Source organism: Girardinichthys multiradiatus, chromosome 4 (assembly GCF_021462225.1).
Source record: "Girardinichthys multiradiatus isolate DD_20200921_A chromosome 4, DD_fGirMul_XY1, whole genome shotgun sequence".
Taxonomy (NCBI): Eukaryota; Metazoa; Chordata; class Actinopteri; order Cyprinodontiformes; family Goodeidae; genus Girardinichthys; species Girardinichthys multiradiatus.
This window is the reverse complement of record NC_061797.1, coordinates 46,932,139-46,946,589: the sequence shown is the minus strand read 5'-3', so window position 1 is coordinate 46,946,589 and position 14,451 is coordinate 46,932,139. Positions and strand designations below refer to the sequence as shown.

Sequence of the window (14,451 nt, the reverse complement as noted above, 5' to 3'; positions counted from 1 at the left end):
ACCTTTAACCGCTCTAACCTCGTCTAAGGTGCCGTATGTCTGGACCACTGAAGCCGACACAGCCTTCTCCAGACTCAAGAGTCAATTCTCCCAGGCCCCCGTGCTCATCCACCCGGACCCCACCAAGCAGTTCATCTTGTAGGTGGATGCTTCGGACACAGGAGCAGGGGCTGTACTCTCCCAGCGCTCGGACCTGGATGGGAGACTCCACCCCTGTGCCTTTTTCTCCAGTCGCCTATCTCCGGCTGAGCAGAACTACGACGTGGGCAACAGGGAGTTACTGGCCATCAAGCTGGCGCTGGAGGAATGGCGTCACTGGCTGGAGGGGGCTGAACATCCCGTACTGGTATGGACAGATCACAAAAACTTATCTTACATTCAGTCTGCCAAACGCCTTAATCCACGTCAGTCACGTTGGTCATTGTTTTTCTCTCGTTTTAATTTATCAATTTCTTTTAGGCCCGGAACTAAGAACACCAAGTCTGACGCCCTCTCACGTCAGTTTGGCCATGACGATTCAGAGAAAGAAACGGTTCCTATTTTACCTCCCTCCTGTACTGTCGGTGCATTAACCTGGGAGATAGAGGAGATCGTGCGGCGAGCCCTACCTAATGACCCGGGGCCCGGTAATGGACCAGCGGGCCGCCTCTACGTTCTTGTTGCCGTATGACCTCGTCTGATTGGATGGCACCACTCAGCCAGATTTGCTACCCATCCCGGGGCCAACAGAACTATAGGCTCGATCTCCAGGAGGTATTGATGGCCCACCCTGCACGGAGACGTGAGGGACTACATTGCTGCTTGTGTGCCCTGCGCCAGGAATAAGAGCTCAAACTGACCTCCAGCTGGTCTCTTACAGCCACTCAGTACACCTTCACGACCCTGGTCCCACATCGCCATAGACTTTGTGACAGGTCTACCATGTTACGGTGGCATGACCACCATCCTCACAGTTATTGATCGCTTCTCGAAGGCCTGTCACCTCATCCCATTAAAGAAGAAACTGCTGTCTGCTCTTCAGATGGCAAAACTGCTGATTAAGCATGTGTTTCGCCTACATGACATGCCTCAAGAAATCTTGTCTGACCGAGGCCCCCAGTTCACCGCCTGGGTTTGGAAGGTGTTCTGTGCTGCCCTTAGGGCTAAAGTATTGCTAACCTCTGGTTATCATCCTCAGTCTAATGGTCAGGTGGAGCGTTTGAACCAGGAACTGGAGTCGGCCTTAAGGTGATCAGACCCCACCGAGTGGAGCACCTTCCCACCCTGGGTGGAGTATTCCCACAACTCTCACATCTTGGCTGCTAAGGGCTGTTCCCCTTTTGAGGCTTCCCTGGGGTACCAGCCACCCTTGCTTCCAGCCGACAATGAAGAAGCTACTGTGCCTTCATTTCAGCACCACATCCGCAGATGCAAACATATGTGGTCCTCCACCACCAGGGCACTCCAGAGATCTGCCGCCGTCAATAAGCACTATGCTGACCGGCGACGGAAGCCGGCCCCCGCTTACCGCCCGGGTTAGAAGGTTTGGCTCTCCACACATGATGTCCCACTCAGATCCATGTCTAAGAAACTTTCTCCCAGGTTTATAGGTCCTTACATCATCCAGTCCGTTATCAGTCCTTCCACTGTTCGTCTCTGCCTTCCATCCAGTCTCTGTGTTCACCTGTTTTTCAGGTTTCTCTTATTAAGCCTGTCTATGCCAGTACGCACTGTGGTGCCCCCTGTGGTCTTGCTCTATGCATCATTACCTTGGTTTCGAAGAATCTTTGGAAAGTCCCACGGACCGTGAACCTCACCGGACATCTTACCTTGGCTGGCAGCCCGACCGGATCAGAGTACCATTTCAGTTGCGAACCTTGTCCGCCCTCCTCAAAGGATTACCTCCCTGGCTCCTGTTGGCACCTCACTCTGGATCAGCACTCAGTCCCGACGCATTCTCTCTCTGGCGGATACCAAGGCCCCATCAGTAAGCATATCTGCAAACTGCGTTTTGTTTCCATTATCTATTACTTACCCTTGTTCCTCCCCATCACAGTTCAGCCTGGCTTCCTTGTCACCGGACCCTCATTCCAGTCTTTAAATAAAATAACTAAAATGTTCTTGGTTTCTGAGTGGTCTCTGCATGTGGGTCAAGTCGGCAGTCAGAACTATGACACTTAGGCAATTATTGGTACCTTTAAACCACCAATCACAATGCAAGATCAGGTCAAATATTATTTTAATACAAAAATATTTCAAAGAATGATTTGCTGAATAAAACCAAGAGAAAGGACTTATCACCGGTGTTGAGGACAGCACAGGGAATCGTCTACCAGATCTGGTCCAGAAAAGAGCCAGACACATTGCTAGAGACCACACCTATCTGGGGAATGCACTTTGTCCCACTTTCGTCAGGAAAACAATTTGGGAACATCACATCAAAAACAAATAGACTCAGAAAAAGCTTCTTTTCAAAAGCAGTGAGGACAATTGTCCCTCTACAGGCAGACACTAAACATCCTTTTTGACAATCAAACTAGCCACCAGCCTGTCTCCGACTGTTTCAGCACAACCTGCACTTTATGTAAATACTAAATACTACATGCCACATTCCATGTACATATGTTCTCTCTTTCTGTAGGTGTTTTTAATTTATATCTGTGCAATGCATGTGTACCTTTGGAGCCATGTCTCAGCAAAATTTCATTATGGTGACCTAATGACAATACAGAAACTTGAATCTTTAAAGTCAAACATGTACATGAACCGTTCTAATGAAAAGATTCCAAAGGGCGCTGGTTTTGTGAAGCAAAGTTTTCCGGTCATCTGCGTGTGGATTGAGCTGTACACAAATGCATGTGTCGGCTACTTCAGTGGCCGCGGTGCGGCGGGGTAGCTCTTGCTTGGTCCCATTTGCTTGTCATGACTGAATACTGAGCCTTAAGGTTACAGCAGATATCTGATGAGCAAATCTTTGTATAATTTAAACCCCAAATCAGCTTTTTTCGCAGATAAAATGTGTAAACTGGGCCTTAAGTGTGCTACCACTCATCCCCACACTTGTCCACGTCCCTCAGTGTCTCTTGGCACTGCCCACTTTGGTGGCATTTTTCAGAATTTGTCTGGTGGCAGGGTTGTTCCTTTACGTGCGGTTTAGTTCCACTTTAAAGAAAATATCAGAATTCAAGAAGCTAAACCTGGAAAATAATTTAGCAGTTGTGTATTTTTTTTTTATTATTGCTTCAGAACTGCTATTATGTGTGCCTCTATACACAATCTTCTTCATAGAAAATTGTGCAAACAATATGTATGTTTTAAATGCTGTGCAGTCTGTGTAGATAAATCTTTAGGCCTCAGTTGAGGATCTACTTCCACTGGTATGCTATCTTCTCTAATGACTTTAAACGTTTACCCTGAAATGTTCACCACCTACTGAACTGATTTCTATTCTTTGCTGTTTTTAGTGCCAATCTTCATCAGATAAGAGACATGATCATCATCATTATCATTGCCTGTGGCTCCCATCAAGGCATTGACTGCTAAGTATCTCTGTCCAAACATCTTGTCTCTGGAATGCTTAAAGGTTTAAGGCTACAGTGACTCAAAGACCCTTCACTTGTAGCCAAAACTTTCCTGGAGTTGCAAAAGAGAAAAAACTATCAAGTCAGCTTGAATGTTTTTAGTGTTAATATTTCTCTTACCCGATTTCCCCAAGAGCTCATTGGATAAGAGCTTATGGTATAGCTGAAAATGGAAAGCAAACAGAGTGTGAGAAAGCAATAAACATTCATTTAACTTGATAAATCTTACTGCCTTTGGCTGCTCCAGCACACAGCTGTACATTTATTGTGGAACTGATGGATGTTTCCCACAGACATATGTGAGATCTTTGCATCTGAACGTGATATATAAGAATAGAATGAACAAAAAAGAAGTAAAGCAAATGATTCCTGTTGGTTTTTGATTCCAAATAGAGAATATAAAATTTAACACAGAATGCTGAAGGTGTCCCCAGTTTGGAGATTGTTGTTTGTAAACCGACTTGTGCGCTGTCCTCCAATCATACGTCTTTGTAACCAAATAGTTTTGTTTCATTTGGCCATAATATTTTTTATCCATTTTCTACAAATTTCACCTAAACTTGAAGATATTGGTTTTGGAGCTTAGGTTATTTCTTGGCTGACATGTTGATGCCAAACTGCGGACTCACGCACAAAACAGTTAGACAACCATAAGATATGCAGCATAAGTTTAAATGTCAAGTTTTTATTAGATCATACTTCACCAGAAAAAAAAAAAAAACTGGTTTTGACAGCAAGAGAAAGGCTGACCACATTGTTCAGCTGATTATTTTTGACTTTGTGGTAAATTATGCTTCAGTTGGTTGAATAATCCAGAAAGCAGATGGATGTTTTTTTTGGCATAAATGACAAAATATACAAGATACACAATAAGTTGATGAGCTCTCAATAACCCATGTAATTAGGGGGGAAATGTGTATCCTCAAAAGTGAAAAATGTTCATGAGTGCTTCAGTTATTCGTGATGAATATGATTGAATTTTTTTTAAATAAAAATAAATTTAATGTAATTAATATAATGAAAATAACATATAGATCTTCCGACTCTATTTTGCTTTTGTCTTCAGTATGAATAGACACAGTTCACATTGAGGCAACACCTTAAACACAACACACTACTAAATAAGGTTTGAAAACATATTCAAAATACATGTCTGGCTCTTCTTTATTCACACAGACGTCTGCACATTTTGACACTTTCCTCAAAATCATTTCCATGCTTTAAAATTATGTATTCAGGAGCATGGCTTTCAATCGATAATATAGATTTACCCATGGGGTTTTGTTGTTCTTTGCAGGCTTTTGGCAAACTTTGTTAACTCAGACTACATATCACTCTGGGAATATGTTATATTCATCACTTGTGCAGGAAAAAGCTGTGCGTTCATACACTGCAAGTATAGCTCTTAACAAACACAGAAAATCTGAATCTGCTGTCCTTTTGTTTGTACTTTTTAGTGCAAATGATGAAAAAAAAAAAACACTTCGTCTATGTTTATGAATTATTAGTTTTAATTATTATTCGAAAATATAATTGCCTCCTTTATAAATCATTTGTTATGATTAAGCAATTTGTTTTGATTTGATTTAAATGGATGCCTAAACCTAATTACTGCCAGATCTGCCCGTACTGTTGAATTACTTCAAACTGAACTTGTCTGAGAAGATAAATTTAAATAACGATGTATCACATTCAGATTTAGAAACATTTTATAATAAATCAAAAAAACTGACATCTATCAGTCTGGAAAGGGTTAAAAAGTTGTTTCTAAGCCTTTGTGACTCCACCAAACCACAGATAGTCGTTATCCAAAACTAAAAAACAGTGGTTAACCTTCCAGGAGTGGCCAGCCCACCAAAATTACTACAAGTGAGCATTGTTGAATCACCTCGAAAGTCTGGAGAGTTCAAATGCCAAAAGCATCGCTGCTCAAAAAAACACAAAGGTGACCTAGTCAAAGGCCAAAACCTTAACTGAGATGCTTTGACAGGATCTTAAACAGGTCAGTGGAGTGGATCAACATTCCTCCAAATTGATTTTAAAAAACTTATTGGCAATAACTGCAAATTCTTAAAAGCAGCTGGCAGTTTTGGATGACTTTTTGCCTAATAAATGAATCACACTGCATTTACTTAGGTTATATTTGTCTGGCATTAAAATGTTTTTCATGATCTGAAACAGGAAATTGTGACAAAGATGCAAAAGCAGAAGAAATCTGTAAGAGAGCACATGTGCGCAAAATCTTGAAAATCAGCCTGTGTATGTAGATCTGTTCTCAGCAGCATAGTTAAATTTAATTAATAGTTTGTCAAGTAGCTGTGCTTATAAAAAAAGAAACTGGTCAAACTCTGGATTCATAAAACATTCATTGTTTCTATTTTGGTGCATTATCTAGAGGATTGTGATTCGGAGTAAAATAACGAACAAGTTATCAAATTACTCTTAATAATGTCCCCCAAATGCACATTTTTGATGTAACATTATACAAACATTGTAGTTAATGCTCACAAGAGTATTTATTGCTATTTTTAATACACAACTAATTAGCCACAATCTCTTTTATGTAGATGTTGAAATTGCAGCGTGGCACAATGTTGCTGCAGAAGTGAGATGTTGAGTAAATTCAAAAGCCAATTCAGGTGCATACTGTGTTAATTATAAAGAAACGGGATTCTAGGTGTCACATCAGTTTGTAAAAGACACTCTCATGTTCATTATCAGTCATTGCTGACGTCATGAGAAAATGAGCAAACTGTTGCTTTTTCACTAAAGAAAACAGTCTCCTTCCTTCCAGTTAAAGCCAACCTGCTTCTGCCTAAACCCTTTAATTTGCTGGCCAAGCTTAATGAACTAATTAAGTCTTATTCAACATTTTACAAATAGATAATTGTTACCTTTTCCAATTGCATATTTTTTTTATTGACACAGATACCCTGTTGTGATTGAAACTTACACAAAAACTGTTGTCTTTAACCGTGCTTACCAACAGCCATGCATCTCTTTGTGTTTTTTCTGCAGTTGGGAGGATGTGGCATCCTGGGGGTAGGAATCTGGCTAACAGTGACCCAGGGTAACTTTGCCACACTCTCATCATCCCTTCCCTCTCTGTCGGCAGCCAATCTCCTCATCGCAGTAGGGACAATCATCATGGTGATCGGATGTCTGGGCTGCGTGGGAGCTGTCAAAGAAAGCCGCCCTCTGCTGCTGGCGGTAGGTTATTTCCCAGGATGGCTTTTAATGGCTGTTAGCTTTAGAGTTTAGGTAACACTGAGGTCACGAAGACATTTTCAGTGCGTATTTTGTTGTTAGTTGAATGACAAACACAGTCACTAGCTTTTCAGGAAGCGACAACAACTGACACTTTTCATCTGGCATGATTGTGTGTTTTTAGACATTTCCAATGATCAATATGACACACTGGTGACTCCACAGGTATCAATTTAAGGAAACCTTTTCATTCAGTGCTATGATCAGCTGCAATGAGAGCTATATTGTGCACATTCATTTCAACAATCACAGCTATGTGAAGCTGAATTGCATGTTTATGAGTTCCAGTGGTCGCCGATGCACTAAACTAAAGGGAACAATAAACAATGATAACAGAAACATACATTTTATGACAAATCTTAAAAGGGAGAATTCAGAGTAATTAGTAATTAGAATTTAATTAATTAATTAGAATTTATCTTGATCCAAGTTAATAGCAAAATAACACAAACTCAGACAGACTGGATTCAGAGTGCATGTCTTGCTGCAGATTCTCTAGTGGATTTTGGTTTGTACTTTGACCTTATAGAAGTGGGTAGAAAATTAGCTCTTCCTCATTGTAGGAGAGTTGAAGCAGTCTCTGTAACTTTGCTCTTTTAGTTTCATAGCTTCAGGCTGTTTAACTTTCCACTAACGAATGTTTGTTTGTCAAGAAATCTCTGTTTTCTTAGTTCTCTGGGTGAAAACTCTGCACCTTATGAGCCATATGGGGTGTGGACTTGTTCTCACCCCTGAAGCCAGCCTGACATGGTGACTTTTTTTTTTAGAAAAATATTTTCCCAGTTGTGTATTTTTTGTTTGTGTGTGCCAGCTGTTGAGAATTATGTGAAAATTCAGGCACAGCAGAAAGAAAAACATGCAACATGAACTGTTGTCAAGATTCATTTTGAAAGACTTTGCACCAGCTAACTTGAACGCTTGATTGACTTGATTTCAAGAGAAAAAGATGCACACAAACCAACTGTCAGATCAAGTACATGAAGGCTAAGTTGAAGTATTTTGGGAAATAATTATCTCTCATAATGAAGCACAGACAATGGCCAACAGTTATAGGAAAGAGGTTAAAATTTTCTGGTGAATTGAGCAGATATGAGGTGTTTGCGACTGAGCCTCTGTGTCGTCTGCTTTCACAATCCGGATTTATTTCCTGTGTTGTGTCCAAATGAAGGAAACGTCCAATGACAAGTGTGCTTTAATGATCAGTCTGTTCTTCTTGCAAATGATAGAGACCTTCTTCCTTCAAATATCAAGGCTAATTAGCATTTTCATCACTGATGAGATGTAAGGAATTCCTGCTGCACTCATTGTTGGAAAATATATAATTGCCTTTTGCATCATCAAACATCACTTTCTCATTTGAGAACAAAATGACTTGCCAGTTCTGTGATCTAGACAAGTTTAAACACATTTTTAGCAACAAAATCAATTTAAAATTCTGCAGTCGTATTTTTTAGTACATACTTTATTTAATCACATCTTTATGTAACATATGCATGTTCAGCAGTGGTAGGGCAGAAACCTTTCATTACTTTTTATGTAAATACCCCGGAATGCAGGCAGCATGACAGTAGGTGAAATTATTTAATTAACAAAACTTACTACAGAAGGTGATGGTAAAAACAGACAGGCTTGGCATGATCAACAAGACAAGACATGAGCAGAGATGGAGATCCAAAATATTTCCGCAGAATGAACAGAACAGATGTGTATATATAGAACAAGAACCAGGTGAAACGAGGAGACTGAATGCTCGGTGCAGGTGAACCGAATGAAGTTAATTGACAGAGAGGACAGAACACAACGTGACTGGAGCAAAACAGAAATTCAAGGATACAAACTAATAGAAACATAACTAGAAAAACATGAATATAAACCATAACCAGATCCAAAAACCTAACTTGACAAAACATGAACTAGAAGACAAAAACTAAAGCACGACCAGGAAAATAACAGAAGGATGATTCAAAACCTATCAAGAATAATAATAATAAGAAGAAGAACCCAAAAACACCCACAAATGACACAGGTAGTGTCTTCAGATCTTGAATCATCCCTTGTGTTTGCTGCTGCTGCTGCTCCTTGCTGCTCACTTCGCCTCCTCCGGTTGTTTCACTCAGGGCCATATTTACTGTAACCCTGGATTTACCAGCTACGGTTCGGTCTGCTGCGAAGCCCAGAGAAGCTCCAAGAACCATACGCAGATCGCACATCAAAAGCCAGTAATAAATGTGGTAGCAAGTCCAGAACAACTCATTCTGTGGACGTTAAACCAGTTAAACTGCTTAATTTTTTGTTTTATGCATCCAGATATTTTCATGTGTTTTGTTCTACAATGGGTGAGTATGCTGAGTGCAGTAAAGCTATATATGTTGCTTAATTTGGTGCATTTAATGTTTAATTGCTTGGTTTATAATACCTTAGTTAACCCAGTAAATGATCTAATTGATCTATTGGAAACAACTGCTAATATATAAACGTGTGTTTATAAATATATGTGTGTATTTATTAATTTAGCGAGATCTAGTCGGTCTTTAGTAAATTATTAAAAAAATCTGGATGTGGTGCGGTATGATTCATGCATATTGATGCCCCGGCATCCGGCAAAAATAGACTCTGGTCAAATTAGATGGCCGTCCACACGCCGCAGCACTGGTGCTCTGCCATTTGATGAAAGCTGACTTTCTTCTCCTGACTCTGCTCTCTGTGACTGTGACTGAAATGTATCTAAAGAAATATAAGATTCTGCGCTGTTGTCTGCGTTGCTGCCATTGTAGCAGCAGTTAGTTTACGTGGTTCCCCTTTGACATCATAAAAGAGCACAACAAAACTGCAAAAGGAGTAGTCTTGAAATGACGTTTTTAGTGAGATTTATGACCATATATCTTAACAACGGTTCATTTCAGTGGCATGAATTTACCTAATAAGATATTTTATTAATGTTTCCTTTCTATAAATGTAATTGGATTTATCATGATATATCAATGTCACAGGCTCTTTAAGGTTTTATAAAACTCCTGCTTAATTTGTTCTAAACTAGAAAAGGAATTATTTAATTTGATACCTCATGAATTTCTATAACCATTTAATCAGTTTCAAGTGCTGTTTGCCAACATTTTTGTAGCAGTGGCTCTAATATTAAAACTTCTTGCAGATTTAATGCAGAACTGAATTGGCAAAAAACAGCAATAAGTTTACTTGTAGAATGTTAAAGACAGTTTTAGCTATATTAGCTTTAACTATATACTGTGTTTTAGCACAGCCTCTATGAAATCCAACATTATAATATGCATGTAGGATGCCCCCTTTTTAAAATCATTAAATATTGAGGGAAAATTAAGGAAGAATATATTATAAAATAAAAATAAAAAACTCATTCACAAGGAAACAATATAAAAAATAAAACCTTCCCTACATGTACAGACCCAGCTTCAGTATTCAGTCTTCCTAAGTTCAAATCTTTAATCAATTATAAAAAATTGCAATTACAAAGCTCTCTAAATCTAAGAGATCTGTTGAATCTAAAGGTCTTTTCAAGGTCTGATCACTGCCACACTCACATGCACACACAAACACACAATTTAATTAGTCACATGCTTTCTCTATATTTCCAGCCAATGAATAATTGCCACTCAAAACAGCAACATATGAATGCACTGGCTGTTTGGTGACAGAAAAATACAATTTTAAAAAATAGATTCAGGTCATTACATTGAATATATTTATAATCCAGCTTGTTTTTGAATTATCTTGCAGAACGTTGTAAGTAAACTACAATTTAAGTGAATGGAGGTTCTGTACTTCTACACTCCATACTGGTGTCAGAGGGTACACTGACCATTAACACTGTCTGTGTATAATGTGGGATGCTGTGGGATGCTATATTTAGATCAACAAATTGCACTACATCTACAAATGTACAATTATTGATTTCTTTTTAATTTGTTTTCTTAACAAATGTTTAAATCTGTAATCTGCTTCAGCCAAATGCTGAAGCCAGATGTTGATTTATTAGTCAGACTTTGTCAGCTGAGCACAAGCAACTCTGTCAGGCAAGAAATATAATTTCTTTATAGGCTAAAACAAGCCTAATTTGTTGATTTACTGTTATTATGCTTAAGTCACATATACTGTACAGGAAGAAATGCCTTTTGATAAATTACACCTAACTGAGTGGCAAATTAAAACACCATGTACACTGTTAGGTGAAAGCAAAAGTCATTGGGACCTCTAAACTGCTATGGAAAACATCACACGGACTCATGTAATGGGTAATTAAAGTCATGTTTTACTCCATTAAGTTCAAACAGTCGATACCAGAGCAAGTCAAAGGACACAAAGGTGCTATGGTGGGTTGTATTACCTAATCTGCCCACAAATTGGACATAAAGGTGAAATCATGGCGATGAAAGAAGCAGACAAAAAAAAGGCTCTTTTGGTGTCTGAAAAAAACATAGAAAATATGAAAAAGCACACAGTCATCACCTCTCAGGCTTTCCACTATATAGGCTAAAGAAAGAGACAGCCAAAAAGATATTGACCGTATTGATTTTTGAGGCGTTTCTGGACTCGGTGCCTGACATGACTGGTTAACCCATCTTACTAATTTGTCAACACACATAAAGCCACTGTAGTTTTCACACTGCTTAGAAATCACAGCATAGGACGAGCACAAAGATACCTGGACTTTGATTATCGTTCACCATGAAGCTCTGGTGAAGCATCAATCTTGGCTAAAGTGGGATATCAACACTGCTGGCCACACAGCTCATAATATAAATAAGAGGGCTGTATGCAAGGAGGCTTTCGGAGTCTAATATAAATTTTTATAATGTGTGCAATCTGTATTTTGTCTTTATGGTCCAATAAAAGTCACCACTCCTTTGATATTGAACTTATTTAAATGTAAATATTAAAACACATAGTAAATATGAAGTCCCAAATGACTAATTGCCATTGTTTGGCTATAAAACACATGGATATACTTTGGAAAAGAAGAAAAAAACAGCAGTAATCTATTTCTCCAGGGTCGACGTCCTGCATCTTTATGTTCCTCCCTGAAGCCGTTGGTTAGAAATAGAACAGCTGTGGCTCATTAACTCCCATCGAGCAGAAAGTGCAATGGAACAGAAACCTGCAGGACACCAGCTCACCACAAGAACCCTTGGCTTTGAATCTCCTCTGACACACTAGCATAATCACACACTTCATTACCAATGTCAGTATTATCTGCTCAGATTTTAGATCGCATTGTTTGGGCTAAATTCTTTGTATTTTGTAGTTATAAAAATCTGGGGTCTTGTGGTCAAAAGAGAACAATTTTTGCTTTTCGCCTGCTTACAATTGCCCACACATTCAGAGCAGGTACCTATTCAGTTAAGCTGCACCTAGACTAGAAGGCGTACTGATGTTTGCTGTGATCAAATGTTTTATCTTATTATTACATTTTTAGCTGAAACTACTATCAAAAATGACAGATTACTCACTATATTATTTCTAAACTGAGCAATGTCTTTAGGACGAAACACAGTTAAAATTACTAGCAAAATAAACTATCCTTCCAAATAAAGTACTACCCCTCTGTGAAAATATTTGAAAACCAGCATTAAACATAAATATAAAACAGAAGAAAACTGGTCAAAAGAAAATAGCCCCTACAGCTGTGTTTCTACAGCTCCAGGCAAAAACTATAGAAGGAACACAGCTAGCTTTGTTATCATTCCAAAACAACAAAGATATGACACAAAACACTTTTATTCAAAAACTAAACTGTGATTGTGTTAAATGTATCTCAAAATACAATGAAACTGTTTTCTTTGGATCCTTCAGAGCAAGTAGTAAAACAAATTAAATCACCCTGAGGTTTGCCTAATTAAGTAAATTAGTCTGCAGTTGAATGCGTCTTTACAGAATTTGATAGCCTGTTGCATCAGGCTGAATGACAGGAAACATGGGACAACAATGAGAAAGTCAGTTGAAACAATGAAAGTGATTATAAAATTCCCTCAAGAAGGTGAATCAATACGGAGTGTGGCTAAAGATAATTCTTCACAGTCATCTCGGTGAAAAGACTTTAATCAGAGAAAATAGGGAGGTAGTGAAAGGAACGTGTCCAGTTAAAATAACAATTACATCAAGCATTAAGACAGTGATATGCCCTGTAAACAGAAAATTCACAGCATAAGAAATGAAAGATAAAGAAGCAGAAACAGGAATCAGTGTTTGTGACCAAGTTGTGAGAAATCTGCTCAGGGACATGGGATTTAGGTGCCGAAAAAATACATGCAAAGCATCATGGGTATCTACACAGAAGAAAAAAAAAGGTTCTAGTGGGCTGCAGAGAAGTATTCAGAGTGGTTTATTCCATTGCATAACCCCATATCTCTATATGTCTCCATATCAGTAGAAAATATATTTTTTTAATGATACTGCAAGTTGCCATTGAGTAAAGAGCGCCAACATTTTTCTTCACACAAAAATGGTCCTCACACAGCCAGAAAAACAGGAGCACACACACAAACGCTGCATATAAAATATACACAAATATTCGCAAGCTGATTCACAGAAAGAGCACATGCTGCTTTGAATATAAATATTTAGGTAGCCAAACAAGAAAAACAAAACTGCTGCCAGGGTTGGAAAAACAGGTCTGTGAAAGTGCCACATGGGTTCCAGAATCCAAAGCTTTTCCGTCCAGACCCTCGGAGGTAGCAAATCGTGGAGGAACATGCAGAGAGCACACTCAAAGATCTTCTATACATAAAACAACACATTCTAACAGTTATAGGAAAGTGTTACAATGTTTTGTTAAAAACAGAAACACAAATTAGAAAACAAACAAAATCACAATATATGACCAGAGCCATTTGATTTTAGTGCCTAAAAAGGCCAATTTCAGATTTTTTTTATTTTTATCAGATAGGTAGAATATTACTTAAAAATAATAAAAGCTGTTACATTTTTGAACTGTTTATTTATTTATTTTTTAAGTTTATTACTTCACCCCTGTTGTTGCACAATATCTAGAAAATCGAGTAGAAAAATCTTCCCTCTGCAATTTAATAGTTGATTAACAGTTAATTTAATTCTTGATTTTGTCAGTTAATAATTTTTTTTGTTTTACATAGGTACAGGAAGTCTGAAATTTAATGTTTGGTATATTTTAAATAACTCTTTACCCTGTGGAACATACAGCGATCTTATTGTGACTTCTTTTAGTGTAATGGTCACGGTTTTCTAGAAGGGGAAAGCATTTATTCTTCAGATTAATTTTGAGAAGATATGAGAATAATTGCTCAATGAACGTTATGAACGGCAAACCGTCCGGCGCCTCAGGAGGGGGAAGCAGTGCTTCGCCAACACTGTTTACAGTGGGGGTGGGAGACTGCTGACCTCAACTGGGGACATTATCAGGTAGTGGAGGGAGTACTTCGAGGATCTCCTCAATCCTGACATCACGCATTCCCTGGTGGAAACAGAGGCTGGGGACTCAGGGTTGGACTTTTTCATCACCCAGGATGAAGTCACCAAGGTGGTTAAAAAGCTCCGCGGTGGCAGGGCTTCGGGGGTGGATGAGATCTGCCCTGAGTACCTCAAGTCTCTGGATGTTGTAGGGCTGTCATGGTTG

The 14,451-nt window shown here is 38.8% G+C and overlaps 1 protein-coding gene across 6 annotated transcripts in view; it reads left to right on the top strand.

Annotated features, from left to right (window-relative positions):
• tspan4a (tetraspanin 4a) overlaps positions 1 to 14,451 on the top strand; it is a 228,052-nt gene that overhangs the window by 137,846 nt on the left and 75,755 nt on the right. For all 6 annotated transcript variants that reach the window (XM_047364104.1, XM_047364106.1, XM_047364103.1 and 3 more), the window contains one exon: positions 6,579 to 6,770. In XM_047364104.1, the coding sequence (XP_047220060.1) occupies positions 6,579 to 6,770 (192 nt within the window). The remainder of the gene's footprint in view (positions 1 to 6,578; positions 6,771 to 14,451) is intronic.